General features: G+C 42.5%; 3 protein-coding genes across 3 annotated transcripts; 2 read left to right on the top strand and 1 right to left on the bottom strand.

Moving 5' to 3' along the window:
- Nucleotides 1–464: 464 nt before the first annotated feature.
- LOC146311508 (D(5)-like dopamine receptor) lies at nt 465–1,841 on the top strand. The gene has a single exon (XM_084740729.1). The coding sequence runs from the start codon at nt 465–467 to the stop codon at nt 1,839–1,841; it is 1,377 nt and encodes a 458-aa protein (XP_084596855.1).
- A 4,014-nt stretch (nt 1,842–5,855) lies between these two features.
- LOC146311507 (uncharacterized) lies at nt 5,856–7,386 on the bottom strand. The gene is made up of 4 exons (XM_084741148.1): nt 7,229–7,386; nt 7,059–7,120; nt 6,014–6,592; nt 5,856–5,935 (listed from the first exon to the last, which is right to left on the bottom strand). Exons 1-3 carry the CDS (start codon nt 7,249–7,251, stop codon nt 6,018–6,020), a joined length of 660 nt encoding a protein of 219 aa, XP_084597274.1. The 5' UTR covers nt 7,252–7,386; the 3' UTR covers nt 5,856–5,935; nt 6,014–6,017.
- Nucleotides 7,387–9,789: 2,403 nt separating this feature from the next.
- Nucleotides 9,790–11,175, top strand: LOC146311506 (uncharacterized). Its single transcript, XM_084741185.1, has 3 exons — nt 9,790–9,947; nt 10,056–10,117; nt 10,584–11,175. Exons 1-3 carry the CDS (start codon nt 9,925–9,927, stop codon nt 11,150–11,152), a joined length of 654 nt encoding a protein of 217 aa, XP_084597311.1. The 5' UTR covers nt 9,790–9,924; the 3' UTR covers nt 11,153–11,175.
- The last annotated feature ends 4,802 nt before the right edge of the window (nt 11,176–15,977 follow it).

The raw sequence follows: 15,977 nt of genomic DNA, 5'->3' as shown, positions 1-15,977 counted from the left end.
GAAATAATGAATATACTACCAGTGCACTTAACTCAACACCCCTGTGTGAAACAAAAAAAAAAGTTTTAATTAGGGTGGAATCTTTGTCTCGTCATCTAATTTAAAGAAATATTTACAGGTAAAATGAGCCGCTAATGTTAGCTACACGGACAAACCGCACAGAACAACCACGTAAGTTAGCTACACAAACCGATCGCTGTCAGTAACACAGCCTAACCTGACTTTTGAATAATACTACAGTCACTACGAGTGGATACTGTATTACTGCCTTTTTTTGGCAGAAAACAGACGAACGACGTTGTCAGTCATTTTCATTTTGTGACTTTCCATTGATTATTAACATTTCCTCATAATGTTCAGAGAAACGTATTTCAGTGGTTGTTATGTTTTCCTCCAATCATACTTGCTGTTGTTAATCGGTTGTGTGTAAACATCCTCTCTAGGAGGCGGGGCTGTGGATATCCATGGAGAGGTTTTACAATAAGAGCCACCAGGAACACGTGGACCAGCACCAGGTGGTCACAGCGGGAGCCGACAGTGCCGGGCCAGGCGGGGGTCTCAGTCTTCGCGCGCTGACCGGCTGCGTCCTGTGCGTCCTCATCATCTCCACCCTGCTGGGGAACACTCTGGTGTGCGCCGCCGTCATCAAATTCCGCCACCTGCGCTCCAAAGTCACCAACTCGTTTGTCATCTCCCTGGCCGTGTCCGACCTGTTCGTGGCCGTGCTCGTGATGCCCTGGCGTGCAGTGTCAGAGGTCGCTGGCATCTGGCTCTTTGGACGCTTCTGCGACACCTGGGTCGCTTTCGACATCATGTGCTCCACGGCGTCCATCCTCAACCTGTGCATCATCAGCATGGACCGTTACTGGGCCATCTCCAGCCCCTTCAAGTACGAGCGCAAAATGACACGCAGGTTCGCCTTCCTGATGATCGGCGTCGCGTGGACTCTCTCCATCCTCATCTCCTTCATCCCTGTGCAGCTCAACTGGCACCGCGCGGATGCCGACAACTCGACGGCATACAACCCAGACAACTGCAACGCCAGCCTGAACCGGACCTACGCCATCTCCTCGTCCCTCATCAGCTTCTACATCCCCGTGGTGATCATGGTGGGGACGTACACGCGCATTTTCCGTATCGCACAAACCCAAATTAGACGGATCTCATCTTTGGAGAGAGCTGCTGGGCCTCGCACGCAAAACCAGCTGCACCGCTCATCAACACATGATGAAAGCTCCCTGAAAACGTCTTTTAAGAGAGAAACGAAGGTTTTAAAGACTCTGTCCATCATCATGGGAGTGTTTGTGTTCTGCTGGCTGCCGTTCTTCGTCCTGAATTGTGTGGTTCCTTTCTGTGACCTGGACAAACTCAGCGAGCCGCCGTGCGTCAGCGACACCACCTTCAGCATCTTCGTGTGGTTCGGCTGGGCCAACTCGTCCCTGAACCCGGTCATCTACGCCTTCAACGCCGACTTCAGGAAGGCCTTCTCCACCATCCTGGGCTGTAACAAATACTGCTCCACCTCCACGGTGGAAGCGGTGGACTTCAGCAACGAGTTGGTGTCGTATCACCACGACACCACCATGCAGAAAGAGGCCTGCGTCATGCCGGGACCCGGGGCACAGAGAATCATGCAGCCGCCACAGACAGGAGGGAATCTGGAGCAGAACTTTGACAAAGTTTCTGTCATTTCAGATGATTCCCGCAACCACAGCAACTTACTGCTGCCCGCCATCCTGCAGTACGAGTGCGAGGCGGAGATTTCTTTAGACATGATGCCCTTCAACTCGTCTCGACCCGCCGACTGTTACTTGATTCCTGGTCAGATCCAGGACCTGTGAGCAACAACAAACACTCAAAAGGACCTCAGTTCAGCTCCGTGCAGCAGCCCTGCAGACATGAGACGCCTGCCAGACGAGCAGATCGTGTCTTTATGGCGAGGGTCAGTCCAGGATCATATCTGTATGTCTGCACGTTCAATCAGGTTCAATATGTGGACGTCTGAGTGGGAGATCTTGCAGGAATGGTGCAGGACATAAGATTAATGAAATATTTGTGATTAAACATATAAATAACATATAATTTATTTACAACATATTTATTGTTCTGATTGGATGGAGAGAATTATATTTTAAATCAAAGATGATTCTAACAGCACATTTTTACACCTAAGTTATCAGTAGTCACTGTTAGTTTGATATTTTGATGGATTTTTAAATGTTAGAAGTTGTGAATTCTTGTCTGGGACAAAATTAAAGCAAACCAAAACATTTAATAAGTTACATATATTTCATATTTGTAAATCCTTAAAGACCAAATTTAAGTGTTGGTATTAGTAATCTTGGTAAGTTTTTTGGTATAATGGGTTAGATGTATAGGTATTGATTTGACTGACCCACAAACCTCTGCACAGCTTTAACAAAAACCAGCACTGGATTGTAAAAGCTGCTTAGTAGGACTGAACATTTCATTTCTAAAATCTGTTTGACTTTGTGCCATAGAGCTCCACTGTTGTTCAAAAACTAGAACTGAGCCACACTGACTGTGTTTACATGCATGAAATATTCAGATTTTTTCCTTCGTTGTGAAAAAGACAATATATATTCTGACTAAGCTGTTATTCCTGCATACATTCGGGCTGAACAGTCAATCAATGCTAATATGGCCTTGTTAAAGTTAAAATGTGTCCAAAAATACAATTTTAAATCAAATATCATTGTGCTGCAGAGCACTGACGTAAGTAAGGATGGATGTCATCCTCCAATCGTAGAAAACTGAGGCCCGGATATCTTTGATTCAAGCACCGCCATCATGAAATAATTAAATAAAACCAAACTAATCAGAAAAATGAACAGTTGAACAAACATCAGCGTGAAGAGAACGATCTGCAGAAAACATTTATTTGATGTAAACCTGTTTTAGTTAAAGTTTAGTTGCTAAACATAGAGGGGGCGGGGTTTATGATCTATACTGCAGCCAACCACCAGGGGGCATCCAGATGTTTTTGCTTCACTTTGGGGAGCCGTCATGTCGTCCATTTTTATATGTGAGTCACTTCTGCACAGATGTTCTGGCCTACACATCATATTCTACAGACTTAAGAAAACATTTTTACTTTTGATCTTTGAATGAAAATGAGAATAATGATCATATAAATGATTGTAATATCAGCAGAAATTATCACAGTCCTACTTTACATGCAGACGTGCATGTTTTGATTAACATGATTAACACCCTTTTTGAAAGATTCAAAGATCAGAAACTGTCCCTGACTTGTCCTTAATGCTCATAAACAGAAATAGTTTCTAATAACTCACAGACTCGACTGGCTAATTGTCAGCAGCAGAGAAGTCCACTTGTTTGATTTATTGATGCAGTGATTGAGTGAGATTTTGAACCGACGTTGTTTGATGTGAGTGTTCAGGTTCACTCAGCTGCCTTTGATATGTTAAAGAAGGATAATTAATAGCAATTACATCATTAGTTTCAGTATTTAATTGCCCCTTCATGTAATTGCAGGCTGGTTCTGTTGGAGTGCTGTCGAGACTCTGAAACAAATAAAATACAAAGACATGAAACAGTCGAGTGTTTTTCTCTTTTCAGACTCGACCGTGTTGTGAAACATTTCTGTCCGGCAGTGAGTTTGTTCAAGCTGGTTCTTGGCGTTTTTGGCAAACTAGAGCGCTGGTTATAGCTTCACTGTTGTCAGGAAACCTCTGGAGACTGGCGGCCATGTTGGAGGTCCTCGACTCAAACATTATCAGATGGAATTGGTTTCCTGGTTGGGAACTCATTTTTCCAATGTATCAGACGAATGGAGCATCAATTCCCCAGATCCACTTTGTTAGAACCAATCTGGCAGCATCCAATCAAGTTGCAGGAGAGAACCATGAAGTTTCTGAGCTCCAGCTAAAAAAATGAGGCCAAAGTTAATTTTGTTTGTGTACAAAAACTATGTCTTAATCTTGTGTTGATTGATTGGGTGTGAACCTTAGTCCACATTGATCCCCTCTGAGGAGATCTCTGCTCCCAAGTCTTCACTCCATGAATTCTGTTTGCAATCAGAGTTTTATGTTGAGTGGACAGCTCTGATATGGCACCTTGACTTAGGTTGTCGTTGGACATCAGTTTTTTTCAAACTGGCATAACCGAGTATTTTTACTCACTTCCTCCATGACTAGTCTATAGTGAGCAGAGGTTTCAGTGTCGTTTCAGGGCCGTGGTGAGGACGGACACACTGACTCTCTCACAGATGATTGTGGTCCTGGATGGAACAGGTGGAGAGCTGTGATTCTCACTCCATCCAGAAGGAGAAGTCAGAGCTCATTAACATTCAGCTTCCTGCCAGACAGACAAAGGATGAAGGACGGAGGAGAGTCACAGACAAATGACAGATTAATTATGAGAAACTCGGTTTTCACATTCAGCGCTGCTGTGTGAGCAGGTTAAATTCATCTCCATCTGTCTGCCTGAAATCTTCCAGTTTAGTGGAGATGAATATTCACATCTTTCTTCCCATAATCCTTCATGATTTGTGGTCTTAAATCCTATAGTTTAATTACCTTCTTAATTACCTGCTTTGGTGCACAGTGGAAAAGACAACTTTTTCAGGTGTTTTCATTGCTGATGTGAAACGGCTTCATTCTCACAAAATGGCCTCAGTGTTAAAGTCAATCTTTCCATTTCTCTCCATGTTGAAGGTGTGCAGGAGGCTCAGAAGAGTAACACTCAGGAGTCTGGACGGTGACATCTTTTAGATCGTCTCTCAAAGACGTGACACACAGGAACACACGTGTGGGGACTGGATTAAACTGTCTTCATCTGCTGTAACATGAACTGTGAATGTTAGCATGTCTGGTTAACACTAGCAGCAGTAACTTTACCTCCAGACAAACTTTAGATCCCACTGCATTTGTTCTGTGGGGGGTTGAGGAGGATGTGGGCTGATGAAGAATCAAAGTGTGTCAGCAATGATGCATCTCTCTGGCTTATTGTCTCAGGTGTAAGCCAAGTAGTTTAGCTCTATGCTGGCTCCGTTCCTGTGGCGATTGCTGTCCGGCTGGGTGACCCATCTCAAGGGCCACTGCACTAATCGAGTCCCTGCGCTTCCTTTTGACCGTTTGAGATGTAAGCCAGCTTTTGCCTCAGTCTGTTAGCATTATGTACACAGCTCTTGCCAACTTTGCATAAACACTTTCACAGGATTCTTTTACAATCCAGACAGCTACTCAAGTTGAGCTAGCATAAACCAGCTTCACCTGGAAAATCTCCTTTAGTTATTTTAGCTGATAAAAGCCACCATTGTCAGCTAGAATTGAAAAGCTGCTTTTGTCTCCACAGAGTCAGACCTCATGTCTGAGTCACTGACTATTTTGATGTCAAATCTGGTAAAGTTATCATGCGATTCCAAGACAAGTCTCTCACCCACCTATTAACCTCAGTTTCTTAAAAATATTGTACCTCATTCCTTGCTGACCGAGTCTGTTTACTTTTTAGACAGCTTGATTCTATATACCATCAATATGGTCTTTTACTATGCAGTAAAAGACCAGGTTAGTGACAACATTAAAACTTCTTTTGGACCTTAAAGTTACCTTGACACAAGCCATTGACATTGAGTCAAGACTTTTCAGCACAGACTTACTGACAGTTTGAAGACCAACATGACCATGTTGGAGTTGGTCATTTGCATAATTTCTTTTACATTAAGAAAAGAGCTGAATGAACTTCCTGCTAAGAAAGATGGTGATGCTGAGCTCCACTCAGCACAGGAGGTTTTGCCATCTGAACCCTTACAGCACACTGAAATGACAATATTGGGTTGCATTTGTCAGGTAACAAAAGTTCTAAGGGCACAAAGTTTAGATTGCCATTTTATTAACTTCAAGACTCATGTGACTTGTTCCAGGAAGCTGAAGCTCACATCAAGTTCAGCCTGTAAAAAGGAAAAGAAACAGTCAGTCATAATGAAGCAACAGTTAGAGAAAAGTTCAGACTGAAGTTCACCTTTTACCTCATTACATCTTCACTCTTCCTTCTGTCCCAGTCACCGGTCCAGACTTGCTCGGCGCTCCGACATCCTTTAAGGGAAACGGTGATGGTTCATAGTAGTCTGGGGAGTATTGTGTGTTGGAGAGGACTTCTCTCGCTCGCATGTAGCCGTTATAAGACTGGATGATGTAGGATGAAGGCGGCAGAGGGGACGTCTCGCTCGCACTCTGCGACGTTTCAATGTTGTCGTTGGAGGCCGAGGCCGAGGCCGAGCCCCAGACCCTGAAGTCCGGGAAAGGCTGGGACGGCATCCAGTTGCTGAAGTCGTAGAACGAGGCGTCGGCGCCACCTGCAGGCTGGTCCACCCAGGAATTAGAGTCGAAGGATGAAGGAGCAGCAGCATAAGGAACAGGTCCGTCACCAAAACTGAAGCTTGTCGGACTATTGGGGCTGGACTCAGTAAAGCTGGATGGCTCATAACTCTGTGAGGAGACTGCAACCACACTGGAAGAGGACTGCGTCTCAGGAGCGCTGGCAGGTTGGAAGGCTGGAGCAGGTCCAGCACTGGAGCCCCAGGTCGCCGTGTAGGGATATCTGTAGTCTGGACACAGTTCAGAGTCAGTTTGTGACAAATGTTTAGCCTTTAAGAAACCTTCTGAAACCAGTAACCACTAAGTCCTGAAGGTCCTGAACTTCAGGTTCTTTGAGTTCCATTACAGATGGAACTGACATTTTAATTTTAACAGAGACAAAAAAGAAGTTCAGACTAGGGACAAAATAAAATTAGAGTCCATTTACATGCATTCTTGTTTGCATTTCCACCACATCTGACAGACCAAGAATCTGGCAGATTGAGTGATTGGAAAACTAAAGCTTACACAAGTTACAAAGGTGGTTGCTATGTTTGTATCTGCATGACTGAGATAAAGGATGTGGAAAAGAAGTCTAAAGCTTCAAACAGACACTGAGCACTTGATAGTTTTCTGTTATATACTCAAACTCAGTTTAGTTCAGACAGTCTCGTGTGCCTCAGAGTTTATTACCAGACAGTGAAAAGACAAACTTACCTCCTTTTGTCGCAGGAAAAGAAGCAGCACTGCCAAACAACAGCAGACAGATCCAAGAAACACTGGAAGAGAGTGTCAAGAGAAGAAACTTATTTCCCCCTGAAGGTTAGGTTGAGTTAGAACATCAGTAATTATTGACAATATTGTCACCAAAACCACAGACAACAGACCTCAGAGAGAATCTCATCTCCATGTTGGATCGTAGCAAACAGCAGTTTGAGCTCCAGCAGCTTCTCCTCAGCAGCAGCAGTCTGGTGAAGGTTGTAGACAGAAGGTTTGTGCTGTGAACTGCATGTGGGTCCTCTGGTCTTATATTGGTGCTCCACAAGCCCTCTGCACTAATTACAGTCATTACTGACACCTGGACACCAATCAGACCCGGCACAGACAAAACCAAAACCTCCAGTGTTTCCACCTCTACTGTAGGTAATAGACTGACTGTGGATAAACATCTCATACAAACCACTTTTCAAAAAAGCCTGAGCTGTCCCTTTAATGTCCACTTAAGCATAGCATGTGGTCTTAATCATGAGGACTTGTGAAAACTGTTGAAATACAAACACACACTCTGTGAACGTCTCCATGGACTCACACAGCTCGATCTCCAGCAGGGATTGTTCCTCTGAGTGCAGCAGTAAGTGTTTCCTCCCTCCCGTTTGAAGCTTTTGTTTCATTTGTCAAAGCGTGGCTGCAGCCGAACGGCAGTGGGGTCAAAGGTCAGGGAGCAAAATCCAACAACAAACACGACCGGCCTCAAGAGCTCTTTCTACCACATGCTCCACTTTCATCTGCTGCAGAAGAAGGCTGCGATTGTGCTCGAGTCTCTTTTCATTCGCTGTCTGAAGTCACTTCAGCTCCGTCCAGCAGCCACACCGGCTTCTAAATGACAGTTCAGTCGATCAATAGAGACGAGCTGAGACTCTGAACACAAGTACAGTGTTTATCCTCTCAGGGGACATAAAGGACTGAGCAAAGGAAAGAAAGTGACTGTAAATCCACTGAGAGAAGTTTGACTACACCATGGTCTGGGTGAATACTCTTTTCTGATTGGCTGGCAGGTGTATGTGGTTCAACTAAAGTTTAATCACCGTTCAAAATTAATCTGCTTGCCACATTGTAACCATGGCAACATAATAAAGCATAGCTGTCAGAGCTCACACCACAATGTGAAGGAGTGAGTGAGCAAACAGCTGATTGGTTCACAGTTTTCCTAAACGAGGACATCCTAACCTGCTCTGTGCATCAGAACAAAAGGTTGAAAAATCTCTCACATTTCATCTTCACCCCCAGCCTGATTTATCCGGTTCAGATGGACGTGACATCTTGGATGTTTGTGTTTCCCCTCATCAAAGCAGTCAAAGGGAGGACGAGAGACGAGCAGCACCTTTTACTCCACTGCAGCCTGTTTCCTCAAAAAGGACGAAGTTTTGAAGGGAAAAAAGGAATTAAACTGTCCTCCAACTATACTGAAACAAGGCTGATTTAAGAAAATGATGTTAGTTATGAATAAATAATTGATCCATCTACTGACAGTTGCTCACTCCATCATTCATCTGTGGTGTTTCAACCGCAGCGAGCAGCTGAGTCTAAATGGGATGAGAATTATTCGTTGTCATGACAACAGGAAACTCTCGATTCATAACTTTCATACCATTGTGTGTTACACAGTTTGAAGTCACTTCACCTCCACATCATACCCTCAAACATCACATTAAAATGTGTCTTGTATTCAGATCTGATGTAATCTGATTACATTTACACCTGGTATTAACATGTGTCCACACTGAGAGCCAATCAGGATCAGTTTTGCCAACTCTTTCACTGTGAAACACATATATGTCATATGTCATGATATTTTAGATTGTACACTGACGTCACTGTACCCTTAAAGTTAAACTGATACCAATGTAGAACTTCATTACATGCTTTTTTTGAAGGTGCTTCTTATGAAGAATGTTTGTGGCTGCAGGAAAAATCATCATCATAGTCATTTTTTTTCTAGATCAGGGTACAAAAAGGATTGAATGCAGGTATCCTTTCAGTACCACTCGTTACTGGGTATTTTCAATCGATACCTGTAAGGTATTGAGTGCTGATACACAACTCTGATCAAGACTGACCTGTGAACAAATATATTTTCTGGACAAAAAGCACAATAATGATTTATTTCTGAACCAATCTCAATGACTGCGGTTACATTCAAGGGTTTATGATCTTCATGGAGTGAGAGAGAAAAGTTTAGATGGATCATAAACATGTCAGTATAACACGTGTGTCCTGCTTCACAAATACGTTTATTTCTGAAAATTATTCCTTTTCACTAGAAGAATGACTGAGCTTTGAAGTACTTCCTCCTAAACTCCTTAAAACCCTTAAAATCCTCCTGATTAAATTTGTTTTTCTTAATTTTATTTTTTTTGACCTGTATTTTTATCAATTATTCATTTTATGCTTTTGTTTTATTGTAAAGCACTTTGTCATGTCTGGTCTAGAAAAATTAAATCTGCACCACTTTATAATCCACTGCATTATATTTCAGAGTTAATTATTGTACTTTTTACTCCACCACATTTATCAGACAGCTAGAGTTACAAGTTACTTTTTAGATTTAGATCTTATCATAAAACACAATCATCCAAATACCAACTTCCACCACTGGAAACAGGTTTTGTCTGTGCCGGGTCTGATTGGTGTCCAGGTGTCAGTAATGACTGTAATTAGTGCAGAGGGCTTGTGGAGCACCAATATAAGACCAGAGGACCCACATGCAGTTCACAGCACAAACCTTCTGTCTACAACCTTCACCAGACTGCTGCTGCTGAGGAGAAGCTGCTGGAGCTCAAACTGCTGTTTGCTACGATCCAACATGGAGATGAGATTCTCTCTGAGGTCTGTTGTCTGTGGTTTTGGTGACAATATTGTCAATAATTACTGATGTTCTAACTCAACCTAACCTTCAGGGGGAAATAAGTTTCTTCTCTTGACACTCTCTTCCAGTGTTTCTTGGATCTGTCTGCTGTTGTTTGGCAGTGCTGCTTCTTTTCCTGCAACAAAAGGAGGTAAGTTTGTCTTTTCACTGTCTGGTAATAAACTCTGAGGCACACGAGACTGTCTGAACTAAACTGAGTTTGAGTATATAACAGAAAACTATCAAGTGCTCAGTGTCTGTTTGAAGCTTTAGACTTCTTTTCCACATCCTTTATCTCAGTCATGCAGATACAAACATAGCAACCACCTTTGTAACTTGTGTAAGCTTTAGTTTTCCAATCACTCAATCTGCCAGATTCTTGGTCTGTCAGATGTGGTGGAAATGCAAACAAGAATGCATGTAAATGGACTCTAATTTTATTTTGTCCCTAGTCTGAACTTCTTTTTTGTCTCTGTTAAAATTAAAATGTCAGTTACATCTGTAATGGAACTCAAAGAACCTGAAGTTCAGGACCTTCAGGACTTAGTGGTTACTGGTTTCAGAAGGTTTCTTAAAGGCTAAACATTTGTCACAAATTGACTCTGAACTGTGTCCAGACTACAGATATCCCTACACGGCGACCTGGGGCTCCAGTGCTGGACCTGCTCCAGCCTTCCAACCTGCCAGCGCTCCTGAGACGCAGTCCTCTTCCAGTGTGGTTGCAGTCTCCTCACAGAGTTATGAGCCATCCAGCTTTACTGAGTCCAGCCCCAATAGTCCGACAAGCTTCAGTTTTGGTGACGGACCTGTTCCTTATGCTGCTGCTCCTTCATCCTTCGACTCTAATTCCTGGGTGGACCAGCCTGCAGGTGGCGCCGACGCCTCGTTCTACGACTTCAGCAACTGGATGCCGTCCCAGCCTTTCCCGGACTTCAGGGTCTGGGGCTCGGCCTCGGCCTCCAATGACAACATTGAGATGTCGCAGAGTGCGAGCGAGACGTCCCCTCTGCCGCCTTCATCCTACATCATCCAGTCCAGTAACGGCTACGTGCGAGCGAGAGAAGTCCTGTCCAACACACGATACTCTCCAGACTACTATGAACCATCGCCGTTTCCCTTCAAGGATGTCGGAGTGCCGAGCAAGTCTGGACCGGTGACTGGGACAGAAGGAAGAGTGAAGATGTAATGAGGTACAAGGTGAACTTGAGTCTGAACTTTCTTTAACTGTTGCTTCATTATGACTGACTGTTTCTTTTCCTTTTTACAGGCTGAACTTGATGTGAGCTTCAGCTTCCTGGAACCACTCAGAAACATTAATAAAAATCTGACAATTTAAAAACCTTGATTTGTCATTACTAGACAGAACCTGTCACTTTTACTTTACACCTGACAAGGTAAACTGCACTTTTCATGTGGGTGGTCTTCAGTGTTGAACTGCAGGTTTTTTCAGCTTGGATTTTTAGTCCCTGCCTCTGGGAAGCTGGAAGCCTGTTTCAGAAAGGTTAGACCAGAGCCTGGTGGTCTCAGCCCTGTGTACTGAGGCTGAGTCCTCTGCAGTGGTTGTGGTTTTGACTCCTGTCCAGGGCCCGCTTAACCCTTTCCCATAATTTCTGAAAAATTCAGACCTCCAATTAGTTGTCTGAAATGTAGATATTCAACATGTAGATATCAATGAACTGTTTTTTACATTGTCATTGAAATTTAATGTAGGAACTATGCAGTTTTGGAAGTGTGGAATATCCCCCAGGTGCACCTAAATTTACTTTTTTTTTGTAATCCTGTCTGAAACAAGTTTCCTTTAATGACTTACACAATTTTTCTTCTGAAAAATACTCAATTTTTTTTTTGAAGAAGCTGCTGTGAAATGGGTCATTTTAGGTTGCAACAATCCAGAAAACGGTGCAAAATCCTGGAGATGCTTCTGATTTCCTCAGAATTATGGATGTACTTAAATTTTTCAAAGACAACCAACAGGAAGTCATACTGCACCTGAACACTTAGTTCAACAGGTTATTTCAGGTGATTCTGAGAAACCAGCGAGGATCACATTTTAAATGAGACGCCAGCAGCTGCGAGTGCAGACAGTGTAATGCTGAAAACAGCTGGCGTGTTTCAACAATCTGCACCGCTGTCAGTCTGACCGACAGGCCTGCAGCAGCCAATGAGACTTCAGTCTGACATCCAGCACTCACCAAGCAGAAAGGAAGAGTCCAGTGTCTGTGTGACGGCTGAGGATCACAGCTGACTGCACTCAACTCTTCATATCCAACACTTTGCAGAGTTAAAGGGACAGTTCAGGCTTTTTGAAGTGTCTGAGGTTCTTCTCCAGTCAATGTGTTACCTACAGTAGATGGAGGTCGACACGCCCCCAGCTTAGAGAAGTACAACTACAAAGTAGCTTGTTTTCGTCTTACATCATTTTTGTTTTGTTGCACCCTTTTCACTGTATTGTCTTACTCCATCTTTTACGTTGTTTTTGTCTTGTAATGTCTTAACGTTGATTTCATCGTTAAAAACTAAAGTAACCAGCCTGTTTTGAAAATGTGGGGAGTAGAAAGTTCAGATATGTGTTCAAATGCATGGAGTAAAACGCTGTTAGAATCAGAAATACTCAAGTAAAGTACAGTAAAGTATTTAACATCAGGTTTACTGTACACTATATTTAGAATATTTTCACCACTTGACCTTTCTGTCAGACAGACTTTTCTGGCAGGAAACCACCATGATGTAAGACAAATAATACTCTCTGCAAACCAACCAAACTTCACTGATAAAATCAGTAATTTTATCTCACAGATGATGAGAATCCAAACTATCAATGTCACATAAAACCATAAAAAACAGATCGAAGCTGCGGTGGACCAACAACTCCTGTATTCAGTGAGGTAAAAATATAAATAATTTTGCATGATTGGAGTTTAATTGATTTGGAGAGAGTGATATTTAACTTATATAACTTAAACTGAGACTAAAGTAAGTTTTGCCGCTGACTCGGTCCACAGCAGGATGATAATGACCGTTACAAACACGTGAAAGACAAAGTGAGGAGTTTCGTCGGAGGAGAGTTGCCAAAATGCCACAAATCCTGACGTCAAGTTTATTTCTCATTTATCTCGTACAGAATAAATATTAACAGTTTTTAAACCAAGGAGTGAAATCCTTTAAATAGCACCATTTTGTTCCATCAGTCAGTTTTGTAGAGTCGATGAGACTGTTTACTGTCCCGTTTTAGATTCAAACCAGAATTCAGCCGCTGGTTTCCTCCCAGTCTGCACAACATCACACAATCACACAGCAGCACGGTACCATCATGCATCAGGGCACCAAACGTCCCCATTACCGCCCATTAACGTCACATTACAGACGACAGGAGAAGAACTCACAACAGCAGAACAGTCAGAGTAAATGTACATACATGACATTCATTTTTTTGTTTTTCCTCAATGTACAGAGAAAACCACAGCGTTTAACAGCACAGGGTTCGTCTTTGACTTCCTGGTTTGCACAGTTCTCATGATTCAGCCACACTGCAGTCAAAGCAAAGGGTTGGAGATACGACGGCTTTAATGATTGGATATTAATCTTTAGTATTTAATACTTTGTATCTTTAGTTCAGAAAACTGTGACCCACATGAGCTTCATCATCATCAAGAAACTGATTACATCACCTGGACACTTGCTGTGTAAATACAATTTTAGGAAAACTGAAGCAGTGCAATGCCCCTTTTCAATCTTTTTGAGCTAACCTGCTTCCAGACGTGAATCGCCGTCCACGTCTTTTGTGCCTGAGCCAGAAAACTAGCAACAGGGGAAAAAAAGGCTGTGCTACTTAATTAACATATTGATCAGTTAGAGCAAAATACCCAAAAAGCACAACAAATACCCAAAACACTGATGTCAGACTGACTTCAGTCACCTTCAAATCATCACAGCAGTTTAAATTTAACAGAGAAGTCAGTAAGCTACTGTTAATACGCCTGATTATTCAGTCAAAAACAGCAATAGTCTGAAAATTGTCCCATTGAACTGAAAGTCCATTTGTCCAGCAGCCTGATATCATGAAAACAAACACCCATTTTATTCTGAGGCAGGTGTTTTTTTGTTTTTTTTTATCCTAACCGATCCTAAAAAGCCTGGGTTGGTCCAATGTGTAAGATTTACAGGCAGATTATGGCAGAAATGAAATATAGTATACACAAATATGTCTTAATTAATGCTCAATCACCTGAAAATACAAGTTTTTGTGTTCTTGTTATCTTAGAATGAGACTTTTCCATCTACAGAGGGTGTGGATCCTCCTCCACCGCCTCCATGTTTCTAAAGATACTTTTACTGTTGATATTTGGCTTCTTGACCATTTTTACCACATGCATCTGCTAAAAATGATGAAGAACCCCGATATCAGCACTGAAATAGTTAAGAATCCAGACGCCAACATTAATTATGGTTAAGTAACCAGATGTAGGGACAAAACATAGTCAAGGACCTGGATAAAAAGGCTACAAATGGTTAAAACAGTTTTATGACCTCCATAGATTCTCCTTTGAGCTTGGAAAGAGAGGGAGAGGCGAGGTCTTAGCAATCTGCAAGCTCATCACTAGATACCGCTGAATCTCACACACTGGTCCTTTAAAATTATTTTATCATTACAACCAGCTGCACAGCTGCGTCAGTTTCATCAACACTTGTCGCCATTTTTGTGGCTCTGGCACAAAAGATAACTTTCTTCATCCAGACTATAAAACTCTCTCTGAACAAGCCGTCCATGAACCCACCAGCTACCGTCTGATGATGATTTAACGTCTGGAGGCAACAGGTGTTCCAGAGTGGCCAGTGGACATCCAGATAATGGATCTTTCATGCACCAGATCGTACCGTTTACAGTCTGATTAACAGCTTGAGATGTGCGCAGAACGCTAAAATGCTTCTGGACGCTATCGGATAGACCCACAACCAATCAGAGCAGTGAACGGCTGTTTCCAGTCTGTCTCATGTTACAGCCAAACGGTCGACTAAAACATGTTTCTGTTCTCAAAAGAGGTTTTAGCTGCTGATAGCTGATCTCCAGGTTTTCTCATGTTGTGTAAGCAGCTGATCACCATAATATCAGCCAATCAGAGACATTTCATTAAGGCTGATAGAAACATGAACTGAGAGAGAAAACCAGCCCTTCAGACGGCCTCAACAACCCGCAGAAAGACAGAAAGATTCTTTTCTTCCCATTAGAAATGTTAATAAACCAACATGCTCGTACAAAAAAATAAGTATACTCAACATGTTCATAAAACAGGACGGATACTTCACCTCGTTAGGATGTTGCCAGGCAACACATAGAGCTGTTCAGAGCAACCGTTCACTCTTCAGAAGGGATGAGCCATTTCAAAAACACCAGCGAGCGTTCGGGTTTCAAAATCAACGTCTTCGTGATGCGGGGAGTCATCGATGCAATTTGGATCATTTTCGAGTCGCTTCAGTTTAAAATCGACATGTTGTTGTGGATCAAGATGATTCTGCTGTTCTTCAGTTTGCAAGTTGAAACAGATGACAACAGTTAATCAATGATCGATCAGTCGGTCATTAATTATTTGATCGATCATGTAAAATTTAATTGATCTACTATCAAATAAACATCTGAAACACGTCGCTCTTTATATGTTTCATAGGTTACACTCTTAGAAATAAGGGTTCTTCCTGTGGTTCCTTCTGAAGAACACTTTTTGGAAGAAATCATTTGTCATGGGTTCCTTATAAGGTCTTTTCATCAAAAGAACCTTTTTTAGAAGAATGAGTTCTTCAAGGATTCCAAGGGTTCTTTGTACCATATTATAAAACAGTTCTCGGTAGAACCCCATTGGGTCAATTACAGATAAAAACATAAAATGGTTCTCAGTAGGATCACCTTAAAAAGGTGTAAAGGTTCTGGACAGAACCTCCAGATAGGGTTGTAGGTGGGACCACTGGACCATAAAAGGTTCTCTGTAGAACCTCTTAGCTGAAACCTTTCACAGATG

The sequence above is a fragment of the Lutjanus erythropterus genome, chromosome 17 (assembly GCF_056507025.1).
Source record: "Lutjanus erythropterus isolate fLutEry1 chromosome 17, fLutEry1.hap2, whole genome shotgun sequence".
NCBI lineage: Eukaryota > Metazoa > Chordata > Actinopteri > Lutjaniformes > Lutjanidae > Lutjanus > Lutjanus erythropterus.
This window is presented reverse-complemented; position numbering and strand designations above follow the sequence as displayed.

Bases quoted from the DNA above. Each gene is read 5' to 3' on its own strand.
- LOC146311508 (XM_084740729.1), top strand. From the start codon at position 465: ATGGAGAGGTTTTACAATAAGAGCCACCAGGAACACGTGGACCAGCAC.
- LOC146311507 (XM_084741148.1), bottom strand. From the start codon at position 7,251: ATGGAGATGAGATTCTCTCTGAG. The intron at 7,121-7,228 runs GTCTGTTGTCTG...ACTCTCTTCCAG, and splicing joins GAGATGAGATTCTCTCTGAG to TGTTTCTTGGATCTGTCTGC. The intron at 6,593-7,058 runs GTAAGTTTGTCT...AACTGTGTCCAG, and splicing joins TTTTCCTGCGACAAAAGGAG to ACTACAGATATCCCTACACG.
- LOC146311506 (XM_084741185.1), top strand. From the start codon at position 9,925: ATGGAGATGAGATTCTCTCTGAG. The intron at 9,948-10,055 runs GTCTGTTGTCTG...ACTCTCTTCCAG, and splicing joins GAGATGAGATTCTCTCTGAG to TGTTTCTTGGATCTGTCTGC. The intron at 10,118-10,583 runs GTAAGTTTGTCT...AACTGTGTCCAG, and splicing joins TTTTCCTGCAACAAAAGGAG to ACTACAGATATCCCTACACG.